This window comes from Strix aluco, chromosome 4 (genome assembly GCF_031877795.1).
Source record: "Strix aluco isolate bStrAlu1 chromosome 4, bStrAlu1.hap1, whole genome shotgun sequence".
Taxonomy (NCBI): domain Eukaryota; kingdom Metazoa; phylum Chordata; class Aves; order Strigiformes; family Strigidae; genus Strix; species Strix aluco.
In genome coordinates, this window is record NC_133934.1 from 106,972,110 (window position 1) to 106,990,263 (window position 18,154).

The following is an 18,154-nucleotide window of genomic DNA, read 5'->3' on the forward strand; positions in this document are numbered from 1 at the left end:
TTTTTTCCACCAAACAATGTGTCATCCAGTTGACTGGGTAAATGGTATTGGGAATAAATCATATAGAGAATCAGGCTGTTGTTTGTAGTATCCCTGTCTCATATTTTTTGCACTTGGTGTATAAATAAAATTGTTTTAAAGTAAGATTTGGGACTGTTTGTTGTAATTTTATATAAATTAGATAAAGTCCTTTTCATCCTGAAAAAAAGACCACAGGCAGTCCTTGATTGGACCAAGTTTGACCTTCCCTATGTACTGTAATTCAAAGAGACACACGACACCCAGTGGTTATTAGAAAAAACGCAGGAATGCAGAAGCCATGTAGAATGTGAAGATACTTATCACAATTCTCAGGTTCATAAAATTAAGATGCAACCAGGAAAATGAAGACTCTGGACAAGTTACAATCCATATTAAAGAGTCAGTAGACATGGCCTTAACAGACTCAACACGACACAAAAACACTCCCAAAGCAACCACCAACATCTGAAATATAAACCCAAGTAATTTTTGATCTCCAGGAAAACATGACATCCATCCTATTTGAAGTAAAAAGTAGCTCTTTCATGACAACAGTGTAAATCCTGTAGATTTCTCCATCTCAACAATATCATGAGAGTTGCCTGACGGCATTGCACTGTTTAAATAAAGCCATCCTTCTACATCCTGTAGCTTTCCACACACTGAAGGCTATATTGAAGACAGAGAAGATGACTGCGCTGGGGAAGCGAGGGAGTAAAAAAGGGCATGCTGTCCTCAGAAGTACTCCTGACTGCTGAAATGGTCTGATGCTGCACAGATTAAAAGCAGTCACTGGGGCTGCTCTTTTGCATAGTTTCCCCAAATCCTCAGTTGGCCCAAGTCTATGAGTTGCAAAGGGGATACTAAACCCACCTTTGTTCTCTTCCAACATAATACAGTACAGAACAGTGTAAAGAGCATCAAAGGTGCTTTATTCTTGATATGCCATCTCTGCTAATCATTTGTTATTGTTAAATTATTGTCATTCTGCCTTCTCTTAATTTGGAGACATTTGTAGTAAAGATGAAGTTGCAGATGGATACAAGAATCTGAAAGATGTCTAGTTTGAAAAGGAAACATACCCAGATGAAGTTGAAATCTAGAAGAAAAATGAGCCATTGCAAAAATACCTTCATTAGAGAAAAATCTTGTTAACTGTTGGGTGAAATTCTTTGACCTGTGATAGGCTTCAGGTCAGAGAAGGTGATCACACAGTATCTCTTTCATGCTTTGATATTTATTAAAAAAGACATTAATTATTACCAAAACCCTCACGTGGAATGTCTTTTCAAACAGATTTGGAGGTTAAATATTGTTTTAATGCCAACAACACAGCTAACACAAATATGAAAGGAAACACGTCTGAGATTTAGTTCCTCTCTCTGAAAGGTGAAGCAAAGACTTTATTCACATGAATTCATTCTTGGGTTGAGGCCAGTGGAAACTTAAGAGACATCATTTGAACAACAGTCTTCTATTAATGTATTAAAATTACAGAAATGAGGAATAGAAGGAACAAAGATATCTATATCAAAATATAAAAGTCAGACTTTGGTTCAATAAAGTGAGATGAATAAAGTGAGATGAATAAAGCTATTTATTTGCAGACTAACTTAATGCAACACAGTACCTACTAAATTGTATTTTGTTTGTGATAGCAAAATAAATCGGTGAGTATATGAAGAAAAAAGACTGAGTACACTGTGTTTTCAGACAAACACCTCACCTCTCCAGTTCAGACAATGTATTATGAAACCACATTCTTCTTCTGACCTGGCTATGCTTTACTTCCAAAGTTTGCCAAACATTTCTTTCTACTGCTGTGTTAGGACAAAAGATTCTTTGTTCCATAAGCATTTATGAAGTCCATGCATCAACACCTTTATTAATTGTTCAGTAACTACACAAGTCCTATTATTTAACTGTCTCATTGAATAAATACTTCTTTTGTCCCTCTTAAGCCATGAAACACGATTTCTGCATCTCTTCCTGGAAGAAGAGATTCAATGCTTTTTTTCTAACAACCCCCCCTTATTTTTAAAATAAAAGTGTTGAAACACCTAAATGGAGTAAACTTGTAGTCATACTTCACCCATATTCTTTTCACTCTTCTTCTGCTGTATGACCAGAATAAACAGGGAAGTGAACAAAAAGCTAATACTTATTTGCCAAAATGCTCACCTTTAGGATAAACAAACAAACCACAGTACAACTCATGCAAAAAGGAAAACATCCTGTTGCCACTAACAGTAATACCTGAAAGCACACATTAAATGAGACCTTGTATCAATGAAGAATCAAATGAAAGGAAATGGGAGAGAAGGGATGATGACAGAAAGATTATTAAAACCACAAAAAAGGCATACTTTGGAGCAGGGAGAATTCAGGTGATAAGATTTAGTTTACTTAAAACAGAGGTTTACCTTGACTATCCAAGAAAACTTCTCTATTAAACAGTACAGTATTTCAGTTCTCCTACCTGCCACCCCTTGGATGAAGGCCTAGTATCACACATTCCAAATCTGTTCTGAATCACCTGAACTGAACGGCAAGTTGTCCATCCCAAATACAGATTGGTCACTCTCTGATGAGCTGCTTTCAGTGAGCACCCACACATACCCCATATCCTGAGAAATCTGGACTCTGTGGAGATCAGTAGGGGTTGTTTCTGGGGATAAGGCAACAAGGACCATCCCTGAGCAAATACCATGATGCAATGGCATTCTCAGCATGCTTTTCCTCAGAACCCAGATCTTCTGAACAGCAAGGGATCCAAATCCATGATCTAGAGATCACACATCTCGCAATACTGTTTAGATGTAACTCAGCGCCAACTCTGGTATTTAAATACTCAAAAATACATCCTAGGAATATGTATCACTAGCGTTCCCTCACAGCATTTCGGATTAGTAGGACTGGAATCCGATCTGTGTCACATTTTCAAAATGACACTGTTATTTCACATAATCCTGGACATTTTTGTTTTGCATTTGTGACAGGTTATTTACGAGACTACACTGAGATTAAAGGTCCTTCTCTTTTTCACTTGGGAATCATGTTGATCTTTTTAATCAGCATGTTTCAGGTTCTTTCATCCATTTCTATTTGGGGAATTCACAGTGTCTTTGCTCAGCCCTTCCTCACAGCCTTTTCAGTTTTCTCTAATGAAATGGCTTTCGTGTCCAAACGCAAAATATTGACAGACTTCCAGGGTGCTGATAGTGTTCATACAGTTCTCAGAACAAGAATAGCTATTCTAGTTGTATTCATTGAACCTGAGGATTCACTTCCTCCTACTTATTTGCTCTTGGTTTATATGGAGTTCATAGAAAGCAAATCCACGTATTTCATTCACTATCTCAGATTTACCAATCACATAGAATAATAGCATCCTTTACTCATGGCAGCTCCTCCTTTTGCCATGTTTCTGCCCTTGAGACAGGTTTAAAGCTTTTGGACCATTTTGGTGCTGCTTTCCTCATTTTCTAAGTGGCTCTCAATGTTTCTGTTTTCACTTTCCTCATTCTTGGAATGAGAGAGGCTCTACAAAAGTCTAAACTCCTCTGTAGAAATTGTAATCTTTGGTACAGTATTTGCGAAGTCCAGCAGCATCCCAAACTCCTGGCTCTAATCAACCTGATTCCCTCAGAAGTCCAGGCCTGACACTGAACAGTTTCAAGCCTTTGCACACCTTCCCGGCCACGTGGTGCAAGGCCAACAGGAGGTACCCACACCATTTTTCAGTGAACATGCTCCTTTCTGCCATGTCCCTGACAGTTATGGTGGGACGGGTCTCCAGAAGCCTTTTAAAACCAAGAAGCTGGCAGGTCCCTCCCCCTGACAGACCTTGTGTGCATCCATGGCCGCTTGCGCATCTAGAGCTGCCCGTTCCCACCCCAACCTCCACTGCCCTCGAGGGCCTATGGTAGGGACTCCTGTACGGAGCCCGAGCGGCCCCTGCCCTGCCGCCTCCGCTCCCTCCGAGGTAGGCTGGCCCCGGCCACCACGACGCCATGTCGAGCCACCACGGCGCCACGTCAAGCCGCCGCCCCGCGCGGCACGCGGACGGGCAGCAACTGCCGCACGGGCCCTGCGCACGCGCGCTGCGGCCACCCCGCCCCCAGCCCGCGCGGAGCCCGCGGGCCGGCGCGAGCAGCGTCGCTGTGCGCGTGTACGCCGGGGGCGTCTGGCGGGCAACTTTCCTCTTCCGGGGGGGCTTGTCTAGGCAGTGCGGAGGTTCGTGCTCTGTGGTCGGTGTCGCGCATGCGCGGCTCAGCGGGGTCAGAGCTGTGGTGGCCCGCACCCAGGTGAGGGGTGGCCCGGCGCGGCCCAGCCCGGCCCGGCGCGGCGCGGGGGGAAGGTGGCCATGAGGGAGTGGTGTAGTTGTGGAGTCTGAGGACTCTCGGCCGTTGCTGAGCTCTGCTTCGCCTCGACGTGGGGACAGCCGGTGGCTCGGCCCGCCTGTGTGGGAGCCTCTCCTCACGCCGGGCCCGCTGCGAGCGCACCCCGCCCGGGCGGGCAGAGCTCCGGGGCGCCCCGCCGCCCGTGCCTGGCGTGTGGGCGAAGCGCCAGGAAGGCGGCCGGCGGGGGTTAGCTCTTGCCGTGGCGGCGGGAGGGACCCTGGGACTCGGGGTTGGCGCCCGGCGCTTCCTGCCGGTGCGCGGCGGAGCACCTGCCGGGCGGGGGGGCGTCGCTGGCCCGCGGGGGGCAGGAGGGATCCACGTCTCCGGAGCGTGGCGCTTCTGGTTTGTTTACTTTCGGTTGTGATTTTGTTATTGTTGGGGTTTTTTTGCATAAGGGAGGAGAGGAAGATGTGCCAGTGCTTCCCAAAGCTTCCCTTGATGCAAGGCTAGCAGTGGCGTGTTCTTATTTTACTCATTTCTAGCCCTCCTTCTGTTTCTAGTTCTGCTTTTTTGAAGATTAGCATCAATACATATAATTTCCTTAAAAAATACATTTGTTTTGGAAAGGGCTGTGTAGCAGAAGCAGCAATCGGGACTTAAACCTCATCTTCCATTCCAGGGATAGCATCTAGGTTGCTCTTACGTAGTTATGTTTGCTCCATACCTGTTAGCAGGTCAGCAGGTGTGACCGAAGATAGAAAGTAAAAATTATGCAAATAGCCACTGAGGAAATTCTCTTCTGCTGACCATTATTCTGTCTTTCTTGTAGTTATACAGACAGTCACCCTACCATCTTGGCACTCTTATCTAACATATAGAATTCATTACTGGAGGTGCCAAGGCTCAAAGATCTTGGAGTAGAATTCTAACAAACAGCTGTCAGGACCTTAAGAAGAAACTTGCCTTTTGGGGTAGATTATTCCAGAATGTCAGCTGCAGTGTCATTTGAAGTACCTTGCACCGGATACTGCCATTAATGTACAGCTGGCCTGACTATGATGCAGACTACTGAGTTCCTGTATTTGTAATTAAAGTATAGAGCTCTAACATGAGACATAAGTTCAAAGGGTTGCTTTATAGGAAAATAATTTCTACAGATAATATTAGATGTAATTTCTGCACTTCATCCAGTCATTTTTCTGTTAGCCAAACTCTCAGCTACCTCCTTTAAGAGAAGCAGAAACTTTGTCTTACTAGAGTCTGCCTACCCTCAGGAAGTAGCTGAAGGTTTTGACAAGTATGTAGTATGGGAGGCCATAATGTAACTATACATTTTTCTGATTTTCGTAGCTTTTAGTTTCAGCCTTCCAGTGTTCTCATTCTGGGTGTGGGAAGAAGAGGGCATTTCTAAGGCTGTGTCTCTAGGAGTGCACTGCAGGTATAGTATGTGTTCCACTTTTAGCAGTATGGATTTCTTTAGTCCCAGCATGTTCTCTGATCCCATACTTTCTATTCTCTGATGGCGTACTTTTCTCTTGAGACAGAAACAGACTGTATTAAGAAAACCACAGTTTTGCAGGTTCAGCTATATTTGTTATATGGGCTTTACCCAGCACAGCTGACTTGTTTTGGGATTCAGTCTCTGAGATAGCTAAGTTTTTGTAAGATAAATATGGCCTGAGTAATTTTTAATTCTTGAAAAAAAAGTTGTTTGTGAATAGCCTTTAGCTGTTAGTTGGCCTTTTTTTTGGGTGGAGAAACATGTCTAATACATTAGTTTTCTATCTGCGTTTCATTCCTTGAATAATTTGAGATATTTCTGTTCTGAAAGTCTCCAAGTAGCTCACTGGCAGTGTAAAAAGAGATATGCAACTATTCCACTTGACTCAGAGGGGTATTGATTTAATTACAGATAACAACCGTATACTTTGTATCTGCTATTTTATCTTGGTTACCTGTGTTGCTGAACTTCGTAGAATTGGGCATTACATTTTTAGCAGATCAAGAAAATGCATTCCTATTTTCCAAGTTTTGTGTGTACAGTAAGGAATATTACCTTGTCCAACAGAATTCATAACAGACTTAGAAATTACTTATGCACTGTGCTCTCCAGATTAATCTACTGTGTGCTTTACTCAGTAATTTTAAGTATGAAATGATTCTACTTCAGGTAGTTCAGTAAAGTTGGCTGACCTGTGCTCTGTACAACTTGCTCAGCCACTGAAGAAAGGAGGTGAATGAGACAGGTGCATTCTGCCCCTTCAACTGCATTGATGTCTTCAATACTTCTAAAATATCTTTGATTCATTGGTGACATTCACGGCAGTAGTAAAAAATAAAGAAATTTTTAAAAGTAAAAACTTGTACTATATTTCTGCTTCAATGATTTTCTTCCTTCCTATGTGTTAGGTTTTTTGGCATCTTTTAACCTACCCTAAAGGACTCAACAGCCTAGTATGATACTCTCTTGTAGTTGGTGCAGGGGACTGAAGGATTGGATCATGGAAACTTTCCTGAAACATAAAAAATCAGCCTAAGGCAGGTGGAAACTTTAGTCCAGAAGATTCTACAAAGTAACATGTCAGTTGATGCAAAGAATTGTTGCCTATCTTTTCTACTCTGTAATGTGTTATTAAACATGCATCGTTTAGACAGTTTTGCAAGAAATTAACTGTGGTGTTATTGGCAAGCCTTTGCCAACTTAAATGTGTAATAAACATAGCAAATGTGAAGCTGGGAGTTTAATAGAAATGTACAGATCACTTAACAGATACAGCAAACCTTTGATAATCAGATTTCCATGAGGATGAACATGGCCTCCTTCCTTGTCTTATACCAATGGAACTTTCTGTAGATTCAGAGAAAGTCCCTTTTTGTTCTTAACTATTTTTGTAGTTCCTCAATGGAAAAGGTGTTAAAAACTGCCTGCAGCACTATGGAAGCATGGAGACAAAACAGTCATCTATTGAGACCCTCAAGGAACTACTGGGCAAAGTGATGGAGATGAAGAGCTTGAACCATCACTTCAGCATGGCGGCAGCTGAATCTGACAAGGACTCCGGATATTCAGGTTTAGAAAACCCCAGCATTACCTTTTTTTGTGTGTTCTCTTGCTCAGACTTTGCTTTTATTGGTGATGTGTGACAAATCTGACTCTAGCCCCTTACAATTTGTTTCTTATTAGCTGGGAGGGCCATTGTATGCAAGACGCTTGCACCTACAGTCATCCTACCAGCAAACTTTTGGAGTGGAGCTTTCTGTAGTTGTGAAGAGTTCATCCTGTGAATTTGAATGGCACGAGAATTTACAATGTGCCTAATAAAGAAAGGAAGAATCTCAGACTTCAGCATCTAGAAGTGGGGATGGCAAAATTACTTTTTGTTCTTTGCAGTGATGAATGAACTGTTGGATTATGCCATCTAATGTCTCTTATGATTCAACCAGATTGTCAGTAGAGCCTGATAAACTGTAGAATAATTGTTATCAGTAAAATGTAGATATGGTATGCCATTTTAATACTCCACAAAACTGTGCAGAGATGGCCTTTAAAAGAAAAAAAAATGCTTTTGAGAGATACGTGCCTTTTTGGGTTTGTAGATAGAAGACTTCAAGACACCAAATGCCTGCAGCACAGACTACGGCTGGGGCAGTGCTGGAGACCATAGTTCTTCACTGCACCAGGTTTAGAGCAGTCTTCATGATAGTGCACAATCTCTTGGAGACTAAATAAAAAAGAACAAAAAGTAATAGATTTTCGGAAGACAGCAGCTGCATGAGAGCTGGCCTGAAATATAAAGCCTTTTATTAAAGGCTATTTGACAGCTGTCACAACAGGTCTAATTTTATTGGTATTCCAGAACTAAACTTTACTGTTCTTGGTGGCTTGGTTGAAAGGAAGCAGAATAGTAGAACTGAAAGGAGGTAGCAAGCATGCTGCATGTGAAATGACTAACAGCTGAATTCTACATCTACATTTCTGGCAGATGGAAGTTCAGAGTGCTTGAGTGCTATGGAGCAGACTGACTCGGAGGACGTGCTGAATGCGTTGTGTTGGAACGCAGAAGATGGACCTTGGCCATGCCCAATGACCACAAGCAACTCCTTTCCTGCGCTTTCTCCTATGGTTGTAATGAAAAATGTGTTAGTCAAGCAGGTAGGGAAGAAATAATACATTGAGAAATATTGCATCTTCTTAGATTGTTTTTTTTTATTTAGTATATTTCCTTTCAAAAAGATTTTACAAAGTTGTTGCAGTCCAGAAAGTAACTGGTAACTTGAAAAGTTCTATTGTGATAGCCTGTTCTTTTAAGGGGCTGCTAGAATCACTGAGATATTAAAAAATGTGAAATGGACAAGCTCTGCTACATCTACTAAACCTCTTTGTCTCAAAGATATCCCCCCAAAAATAGATCTTTAAGAATGTTTTGTAAATAGCACCAAAATCAAACAAAAAAAAAAAGTGAGTTTTTTCCTTTTGAAAGCTGATATTTTCTTTTTCATTCTGTAAGGACTGTAAAATATGATGATAGGTTTTTCTACCTGGTTTTTAGGTCCTAGAAGTGCTTTATATGCAACAGGAAACACTAATCCAGAATGTTATAAATGAAAACATTAAATCCCTATCTGAAATTAGCTGTGGTATTTTTTACTTTAACAATTGTTTCTCTTAACAGTATGTGATTGCTCACATTGCAACAATTATATTCCCTATTTCTGTCCTCGAGTATCTTGTTATATGTTCCTCTAGCACATCTGTGAGACTCCTAAGTTTTACATTGTAACAGAAGATATGAGAGCTCCAAATTCAAAGTACTGCCATATTATTAGACCTCTTGCTCTGTATTCACTCATATTTTCTGAGCAGCACAAAAGTTCTTCAGCATTTTTTGTTAGCATACTTCTGAGAATATAGTGAGAAGGGGAAAAAGGAATATAGATCCCAATTCTTTTTCTACTCAATCTGTTATGACAACAAGCAAAACCTATTAAATTCAAATACTATGTATCAATGCTAACACAGCTACAAGTTTTCTTAGTATTTGGCAGATTATGTATTTGTGGGTGAGATGGTACTGATCTCTGAGCATTGTGCTTTATCTTGACAGGAAGCAATTTTATTTTATAGTCATGTTCCTCAATGTGTGGACAAAATACTGTCTAAACAAAACTGAAGTTTTCATATAGTAGGGAGCAAGTAGGCAAGCTTCACCAAAGGTTGATAGCCTTTGTCCCAGAGCTCAAAAATTAAACACTGACTGCAGTGGTAGTCTAATGTTAAACTCCACGTTGTGTTGCAAACAGTTAGAAGTAGCTAATAATAAGTAGCTTTTAGATAGATAGATATAAAAAATATATATAAATATTTTTTAAAATAAAAAAAAAGGTAGTTTTTTTAAAAGGGGAGGAAGAGTTGGAGGTAGATAAAATTACAAGATTCAGTTCTCTTGAGCACTGTGTTATAATATCTAAGTCTAATTATGTACAGTTAAGGAGGATAATGTTAAATTGAAAAATGTTTGCTGCAATAAACAAAAGCAACAAGTCTAGGTCAGAATAATCATGAAGTGTCTTTCTGCTTCTTTCCATTATGTCTAGTTACCTCAGATAGTCATGCTGGTCATCTTTTTAAAATGGTCTTTTCAACACAGTGCTCAGTTGGGCTTACTGGTCAAAAAAAAAGCAGCATCCAGTTACTGCTGTTTGTTTGTTCCAGTTTCAATTTCAGTCAGCATCATCCTTCTGTCTTAGAACCACTGTGATCATCCTGTGCAGTGATGGTTACCTGCTGTCCCAATTTCAGAGTGTAAACAGCTAGCAGTAATGTTACTAAAGAAAAAAACTCAAGCAGGGATTAATTCTCTGAAACACAGTGCTGCTTGTGGCAAGGTTTCTGTAAGTCTTATAAAAGTCCATAATAAGTGGGATTTAGACAAGTGACACATGCATGTAGGATGTAAACTTTAATTTTAAAAAAAACCCCAGAAAACCGCTTCACAGAATTAGTAAAATAAATATGTCCTTCTCTACTAAAAATGAGATTTTGGATGTGAGAACAAAAGCAGAATGTAACATGAGTGGAAAGGAGGAGAAAGTAGATAACAGAGATAGGAAAAAAACAAGAACAAGATAAACAGTTACCACAGCTCTTTTGATCTCAATGATTTTGGGGCTCTGTTGTGCTAGGTACTGTATAATTGTGCAGTAAATGACAACTTCTGACCCCAAAACCTTGCTCCTTAAGGCTGCATGTTCTGTCCTCTGTGTGTCTATAGCTGTGGTATTTACATATTTCCTCTCTCCTAACATCTCCAGATACTTTTCTTCTGAATGTGTTTGTCCTTTCTTCTGTGATAAGGTAGTAATATTTATTTTTTTACAGGTAGTTATTCTGTACCCCTATTCCATGAGCATCTTGCCTACTGAATCAAAGAAATTCTGTGTCAGAGTAGGTAATTGAAACTCATCTCCAAGTCTTAGTCTCCTAATTGGTGGGTAATACCCACTTTTGACAAGTCCATGTCCTTTACTGGGTGAATGGACTTCAGCAAAGCATGTTAGCATTTGCCAGTTTAACTTTTATGAGACTGGGGGAGAGGAGATGGATTTCAGGTGACTCTGAACTGTACCAAAACTAATAAAATATATTTGCACTACCTAAAAACTGTGCCTTCAGCAGGCCTACCAGTAGTGTTCCAAGTTGTAAGGAGCTGGAAAATCAGTTGACAGTATATTAGTATAATTGTAGTGGTGATGTCTTAAATATATTAAGTAGTGAGATTTTTCCTTCAGAAAGAAATAGTATCTCTTACTAGACCATTTGATATGTTTGGAGAAAAGCAGGCATGCTTTTTGGCCAGGAGATCTTGTGAAGATCCATAGTAATGTATTGGAGGAGGAAGAGGTAGTGTCTTGTAAAAATCAATGTATTCCCCTATATTGCAGAATATGGCTTGTAGGAGGGCGTAAAAACTTGGGCATTTTTCTTGAAATACAATGCTTTTAAAGTTTATCATTGTGCACTATTTCACCACAGGTATGGAGTTAAACTGCTCTGGGCTTACAACAGGCCTTTTTTCCTTGCGTTAGTTGATATTCAGCATTTTTTTTTTCTACTTCATGGTTTTAAATTTATTGAAACTGTGTATTGTACTTAAGATTGCAAGACTTACTGAACAGCTGTCATCTATTTTAAATCACCATATCAAAAGCTTGCTATAAGAATAGAATTGACAAGACTAGAGTTGCTGCCTTTCAACAGAGGAGTCTGAATTGTTCCTAAAATGTCTGTGCAGTCTTTCTTTGACTTTTGTAAAGTATTTCATAATCACAATGCTTAATTATTTTTCAACTTTCCTGTACACTTGTTCAATCCTAAGTCTGCATCGAACTTTTACATGAGCATTGTACAATATAAGCGTGCACTGTAATTCTCATTTAGGAAGGCATGTATAAATTCAGATTTAATTGGTTTTAAATGTATTGGATATTCTGTAGTAAAAGGATTATGGATTACGACTTTGAGTCTAGTGCTATGCTCTGTTGTCAGAGAAAGGAGGATGAGTTTGATGGAAAACTGTTCAGAATGTATTAATTGGACAGTGTATATCAAATATGGAGAAACAGCACAGTCCACCTGTTTTGTTTAAGGTTTTTTGATCCTCTTCTACAATATTGTTGTAAGACTTCTGTTTTTTTCCCCGTTTGTGCTTCTCAGGGGAGTTCATCGCAGCTCCAGTCTTGGACTGTGCAGCCATCCTTTGAAGTGATTCCAGCTCAGCCACAGCTAGTGTTTCTTCGTCCATCAATCCCACCTCCTATTAACCCTCACCCTGTTGGGAAAAAAAGAAATGACTCCACTAATTACCTGCCCATCCTGAATTCTTATCCCAAAATAGCACCACAGCCCTGCAAAAGAGATCACTCCTTTGATCTAGAAGAACGTCAGGAAACCAGTTGCCATAAACGATTCTGTACAGAAGCACCCAAGATGGAAATTTCTCCTGTGTCGAGGAGCACAGGCTTGCCTACTAGTCCTTTTGCCCACCTACCAGTTAGCTTTAAGACCCCTCAGGATTCTCACCAGCAAAGTTCTTCGACTCTGGTGACAAGTGGAAAACTGTCAGCTCTTCCTGGTTTTCATCGTGTTTCCAGTGACACTCAGAAAGTGCCAGGTTTGACTCCCCTTTTGCCTTTTGGAACTCTGCAGGCAACAAAGTGCACCCCTCATGAGAGCGAGAGTGCAGCACAGGCTACGATGCAGTCTGCAGTGTGGAGCCCCCCATTGATACCAGAAGAGATCTGCACTACTCCTGAGCTGCTTTTGCAACAACAAAGCAAATGCAGGCGCTTTCAGAATACACTCGTCGTGCTACGCAGGTCGGGATTGCTGGAGATCACTTTAAAAACCAAGGAGCTCATTCATCAGAACCAGGTGACTCAGGCTGAGCTGGACCGGCTGAAGCACCAAACACAGCTTTTCATAGAGGCAATAAAGAACAATGCTCCACAGTCGTGGGCAGAGCTAGAAGCATCTCTAGCAGGATCTGATAAAGCTGATAGAAACCTTGAAGACCCTACTTATCCCAACATGTAGTAAAATGGTACATAGCTGTTGGTCAGGTTATTTCTGTGCCTCCTATTTCCTGTCTCAAGCTTTTACTTGAGCATTTTCTGAGTCCAGGACTTGCGAAGTGGCATGCCGTTAACAACTTGTCTTCAGAGCCAGTTGTGGACTGGAATAGCATGGTAGGGAATTGACAGAATGGGCACTTACTACATCAGTGTGACCTTGAACTCCATGCTAACTATGTGTACTTCCTTGGACTCCAGAAGCTTGGATGTGCTGGGCTGGCATGTTTCCATTCTTGCAGTGAAAAGATGATCATTTGCAGTATTCTGCAATCAAGCATCTGCCTATTCCCATCTTCAGATAGTCAATTTTGAGAATGGAACAGCAGAACAGGCCCCAATATTAGGCCATCATCAGTTGCAAGTAGATGATGGGAGTTGGTGTGAGGAGAGGAAACCTACTTTGGTGGGGTGGTATCTTTAGACTGTTGCTGTCCTTCATTGTAGCAGAGTCTTACTTTGGGGTTTTAATGTGTTTGAATTAGTGGAGATCTGCTTGTGCTGAAGCAGCGTTCTATATTCATTACAGTTTTTGGTCAAAGTGATGAGTGTCTTAGGACCCAAGTGAAATGATGTGTTTTGATGAATATACTTTTGATTTTCATCTGTACAGCTGAGTGAAAATCACAAGGCTTGTACTGGAAGTGTTTGTTCCTAAGCCATATTTATTAATGGCTAACAAGTGTACAAGGCAAGTGGCTTTGGGTTTTCTTGGTAGCTAACAGATTAAACATTGTTATTAAAGACTGCAGTGACTTTTTTTGAAAACAGTACAAGGAAGATATTAATTCACCAGGATTAATTTGGCAAGACTAGTTGCATATTATTTGATATTTTTTAGTTTACAAGCCTAAACTCCTTTTTTTCTGCAAAATCACATTGCTAAGTATAAAAAAAGAAGAGGTGAAAGGAAAAGGAGCATACTGGCCTGTAGTGAAAAAAGTCCTTCCCTCTCTTTTCTATTTAGAGAAATCAGATGAATGTACCTAGAGAAGGGGGGAGGAGGAGGGGGGGGAAAAAAAAAAAGATATGTCAGCTTGGATAATCTCCCTAAAAAATTTTATCTGAGTTTGAACTTTTAAAAAAACCCACCAGACCCCAAAACATTTTTCCTCCAAATTTATATCATTCCTAGCCTGTTTGCCTTGAGATATAGCTAACACCACTGTGTGCATGAGATATCAGGCCTTACTGGTAGAGATTCACAGTAGTCCTGTTACAAAAGCTGTTCTACAGGCATTTATTTAATTTCATTTTATCTAGACACTTAGCTATGTGACTCCCTCCAATCTGAAGGGTTTTTTTCAGAGGCAGTCTGTGTAGAGAACTAAGAATGGCTTTGTCTAAGAATGTTAAGGTATCTGGATTGTTTATGATAAGTTCCTTTCTGCATGACAATGTTTTCAAAAAGTTGTGCATTCTAGGTGACTGAGTATTTTGATGCTTTGATCACTTCTGTCATCTATTTCAGATTCTAAAAAAAAAAGAAACTTGAAAACAGAGTGGATGTCTTGCTAATTTGTGATTAGACCTTTTCATTTTCTGATGCCTCTGGGAATCAATATTGCAGAAGACTGCAGAGAAGGCTTTTGTATTCTTCCTCAAATATGTGCTTTAGAAAAATTGTAAGGGGCTTCTCTCTTGTAAGGGGTTTCCCCTTTTTATACTGATGAAAAGAAATGCTGTACATGCCTCACAAAGAGGAGAAATTCAAGTCATATTTGTACTAGCCATAGGCCTAGAGAGAAATTCTGTGGCAGGATTCACCCTGGTGGAGCTGTATGCAAACTAGTAGCCATGCCTTTTGTGGTATCCTGCCCATCTGCGGAAGACTAGTGCAGTATGTGGCAATTGATTAAAAGCAAATTGTTCATAGACTGTGTTCTGTCATGTGGGGTTTTTTTTTAATATACCTGCTATAATTGTGCATACTAGGATGTCTCATAACTCGCAGCACAGCAATACCAAAACTTAACCAGCAAACCCAGAAGGCAGGAAGGCAGCACAGTACAGGGTAATAACATAGGACATATCCAATCTAGCTCTTTTGGAATCAGTGTGATATCTGCACTGAATGACATTTGGTAGGACAGATGTGATGGTAGCTTAGGCCATTTGTGAAAGAATCCTGAAAGATAAGCTTTTTTCTTCTGAGCTTCCTTCAGGAAGGAGAGGAGGCAGTAGGAGGCAGTTCCATTGATTGGGGAACTTGTAATAGGCCTAGAGGTGAGGTGTGAGAAAATTCATAGGATATCTTTCCTGCTTTTCCTAAAATTCTTATTCTACCTCTCAAATAAAGAGGAGAATTTGAAGTTCAGAATATATATATTTTTAAGAAGGGTTTGTCCCAGAAAACAAGATGATGGACTCAAGCTATCTAGAGATGAAAGGAAGTCAGGAAAAATGTCCAGTCCCAGCTGTTTGAGACAAGAAAAAGTGAGTCTACTGATGACCTCTTTGCCATCCTGTTTCCACTGCTCTGATAGAGTAAAATGAAGGAAAAATTTGCCTTGCAGGGTAATACCTTCTGACTTAGAGAGACTCTAGCTGATAGAAATCTCTCATAGTCCACACAGTACCACATGTATTTTTTTCCCTGACAGCACCGAGGGTGGGCTGAAGTGGGTGTGCTTATAGCTGATGGGCCTTTCAGCTGGTGTAATTTGTATAAACACATATTCAATAGATCTATGAATAAAGTCCAGCAGCTGGTTAGAAATCTCCTACTAGGCATCAGTCCAGACTTAAATAGTATTTGCTGAACTAGAAAAATCCACTCTGGAGCTATTATATGTAAATCTGGGGCGCCTTAGTAACCATGTCCCTAGATAACTGCAAATCTTGATGCAACATCTATTAAAAAAAGGATGTTGAAGGCCCTAGTGATACATAGGTCATCAAGTCCCATTCTGTTCAGTTTCTCTTGGCTGCCTTTATTCCTGGAAGCCCTGATAAACCTTTAAACAGTAAGGGCTTTCCTTTCTTGGCTGCAATTTAATAGCTTGGAACTGTGTTGAGAAAATTAGTTGATTACATCAGTACCAAAATAGGTCCTGATTCTGGGCAGAATCTGGAAGTGGTCCAGTAGATTTGAGCAGAAACGTTAACCTCTCTCGATTCGAAACCTGTAAGCAATGAACTTTACAGTGTTTTTTGACCTTTGAAGCAGCAAGGCTTTGTATTAGCAAGTTAGCTGAAGACAGCTGTCCCAGTCTAAAAAGTCAATCAGATGGCCTGCTGGGGCTTCAGTTGCTGCTGACAACTAGCAGGAGGGGTAGTTCATGGGTTGGACAGACTGCTGTTTTTCTATTAAGTTTTAATAAATGTTGGTATTTTTGATTACTTTTACTATGTATTTTTGAAATTCTACTGCTCTAGTTGGAATGTAAACATTTTCTGTACTTCCGAAGTCCGTTGCCAGCTCTGAATACAGTAGCCTAAGAACTCTGTTATAGAACATGACCTTTTTGCTAAAACTTTACAGAAACAGACTGTGAAATATGAATGAAATAAAGTATATACTTGAAAAGTTTGTGGGTTATTTTAATGCTGTTAAACTGTAAAGTCCTTGGTTCCAAAGTGTGCTTTACATACAGCTCCACAACAGCATGTTGCCCATGTGGGAAAGTGCAGAACCAAAAGTGATACTATGATGTATCTCTCTTCAGAGTCATGTGAGCTGTAACAGTATGTATGAATTAAAGGGTCTTTGGGAGGAGCATGAGTAAAAGGGGGCTGTACAGAACTCTAAAAATATATTGTCGTGGGTGACCATTGCCATAGATCTGTCATGAACAACCTGGAAGGATTTTTCCATCTTTGAACTGTTATCTCTGTGTGATGACTGTACATTATGCTCACCGTCTGTGCAGGGTGAACTCCTACACTGCATCTTAATCCTGTCAGCCGGCTATGCAGAAGTTCTAAATTGTGAAGTAAGGATCCTGGCTACTGAAAGAATTACTTGAGTGAATAATTTTACTCCCTCTCTTGAAGAACATTCTTCAACTAAATCTGTATACCAGCTTTTCACTAAAACACATTTTTCAAAATGTCGCCATTTTTACTCACTCTTTTCTGTGTTCAGAGATGACAGAGTGAGAACTAGGCAGTTATGCCCAGAACATCCAGCAGCCTTGTGGCATGAGATCCTGTCCTAAGGTGTAAGAGATTCTGGTTAAAGTTCTTACTTGGCACCAGACAAGGCAATAACTTGAATCTCATTACTTTACATCCAAAAAGGAGAGCTATCAATTGAAGTAATTTTGTTCCCTGAGACTGGAAACTCAGAGTGTTTGCAAATTTTGTATTTATAAAAGGTATGGGTACAATTCAAGCAGGAAATTTTAATGTTTCTGTGTTTCTTTGGGCTAGCTTTTTCTTTACATGATGAAGTCCATCTGCAGGCTGTCAGGCCTGTTTCACCTTTATTTCATTGAGGCCAAAAAGGTGAATTGCTGTACCCCCACAGGCTTGGGCTGAGGAATCTCCTGGCATGCAGAATTTCTGCTGTCCACTAGGTTGAACACAGTGTGCTGTTAGTGCTTTTGTTCTTGTAACTCCTGGGACAGAAAGGTGGGTCCCTACCCACACAGTTTTACACTCTTATGTATCTAGGTGATGCTTCTGTGTTGGGTTTGTGTGTGGCAGGGGCGATTGGTAGCAGGGAAGGGGCTATAGCAGTGGCCCCTGTGAGAAGCTTCTCAGAGCTCCCCCAGCTCCAAGTCGGACCCACCTCTGGCCAGGGCCGAGCCAATTAGCAATGGTGGCTGCACCTCTGTGATAATATATTTAAGAAGGAGAACCTGAGAAGGGAGGTAGGAGTGACAGAAATACCTATGAAAACACCAAGGTCAGAGAAAAAGGAGTGGGGGAGGTGTGTCAGAGCAGATGCCCACCTGCAGCTGGTGGAGGGCCCCGTGCTGGAGCAGGTGGCTGTGCCCGGAGAGTGCTGGGACTCAGAGGGAAGCCTGTGCTGGGGCAGTTCACTGCTGGTGAAGAGCTGCAGCCCTTAGGAAGCACTCATGTCAGAAAAGTTCATGGAGGACTTCTCCTGTGGGAGGGACCCCACACTGGAGTTGTCCTCCTGAGGAGGAAGGAGCAGCAGAAACGGCATGTGATGAACTGACTGCGACCCCCATCCCCTGCCCCTCTGCACCACG

The 18,154-nt window shown here is 40.9% G+C and overlaps 1 protein-coding gene across 7 annotated transcripts; it reads left to right on the top strand.

Moving 5' to 3' along the window:
* The first annotated feature begins 4,137 nt into the window (after positions 1-4,137).
* CIPC (CLOCK interacting pacemaker) lies at positions 4,138-16,521 on the top strand. Of its 7 annotated transcripts, none has more exons than XM_074824807.1 (5): positions 4,138-4,328; positions 5,715-5,802; positions 7,260-7,434; positions 8,348-8,517; positions 12,079-16,521. In XM_074824807.1, exons 3-5 carry the CDS (start codon positions 7,308-7,310, stop codon positions 12,955-12,957), a joined length of 1,176 nt encoding a protein of 391 aa, XP_074680908.1. In that variant the 5' UTR covers positions 4,138-4,328; positions 5,715-5,802; positions 7,260-7,307; the 3' UTR covers positions 12,958-16,521. The 7 variants fall into 7 exon arrangements, with proteins under 7 accessions (XP_074680908.1, XP_074680910.1, XP_074680907.1 ...); XM_074824809.1 differs by having other exon boundaries at positions 4,138-4,257; XM_074824810.1 differs by lacking the exon at positions 4,138-4,328 and adding an exon at positions 4,352-4,766.
* Positions 16,522-18,154: the final 1,633 nt, after the last annotated feature.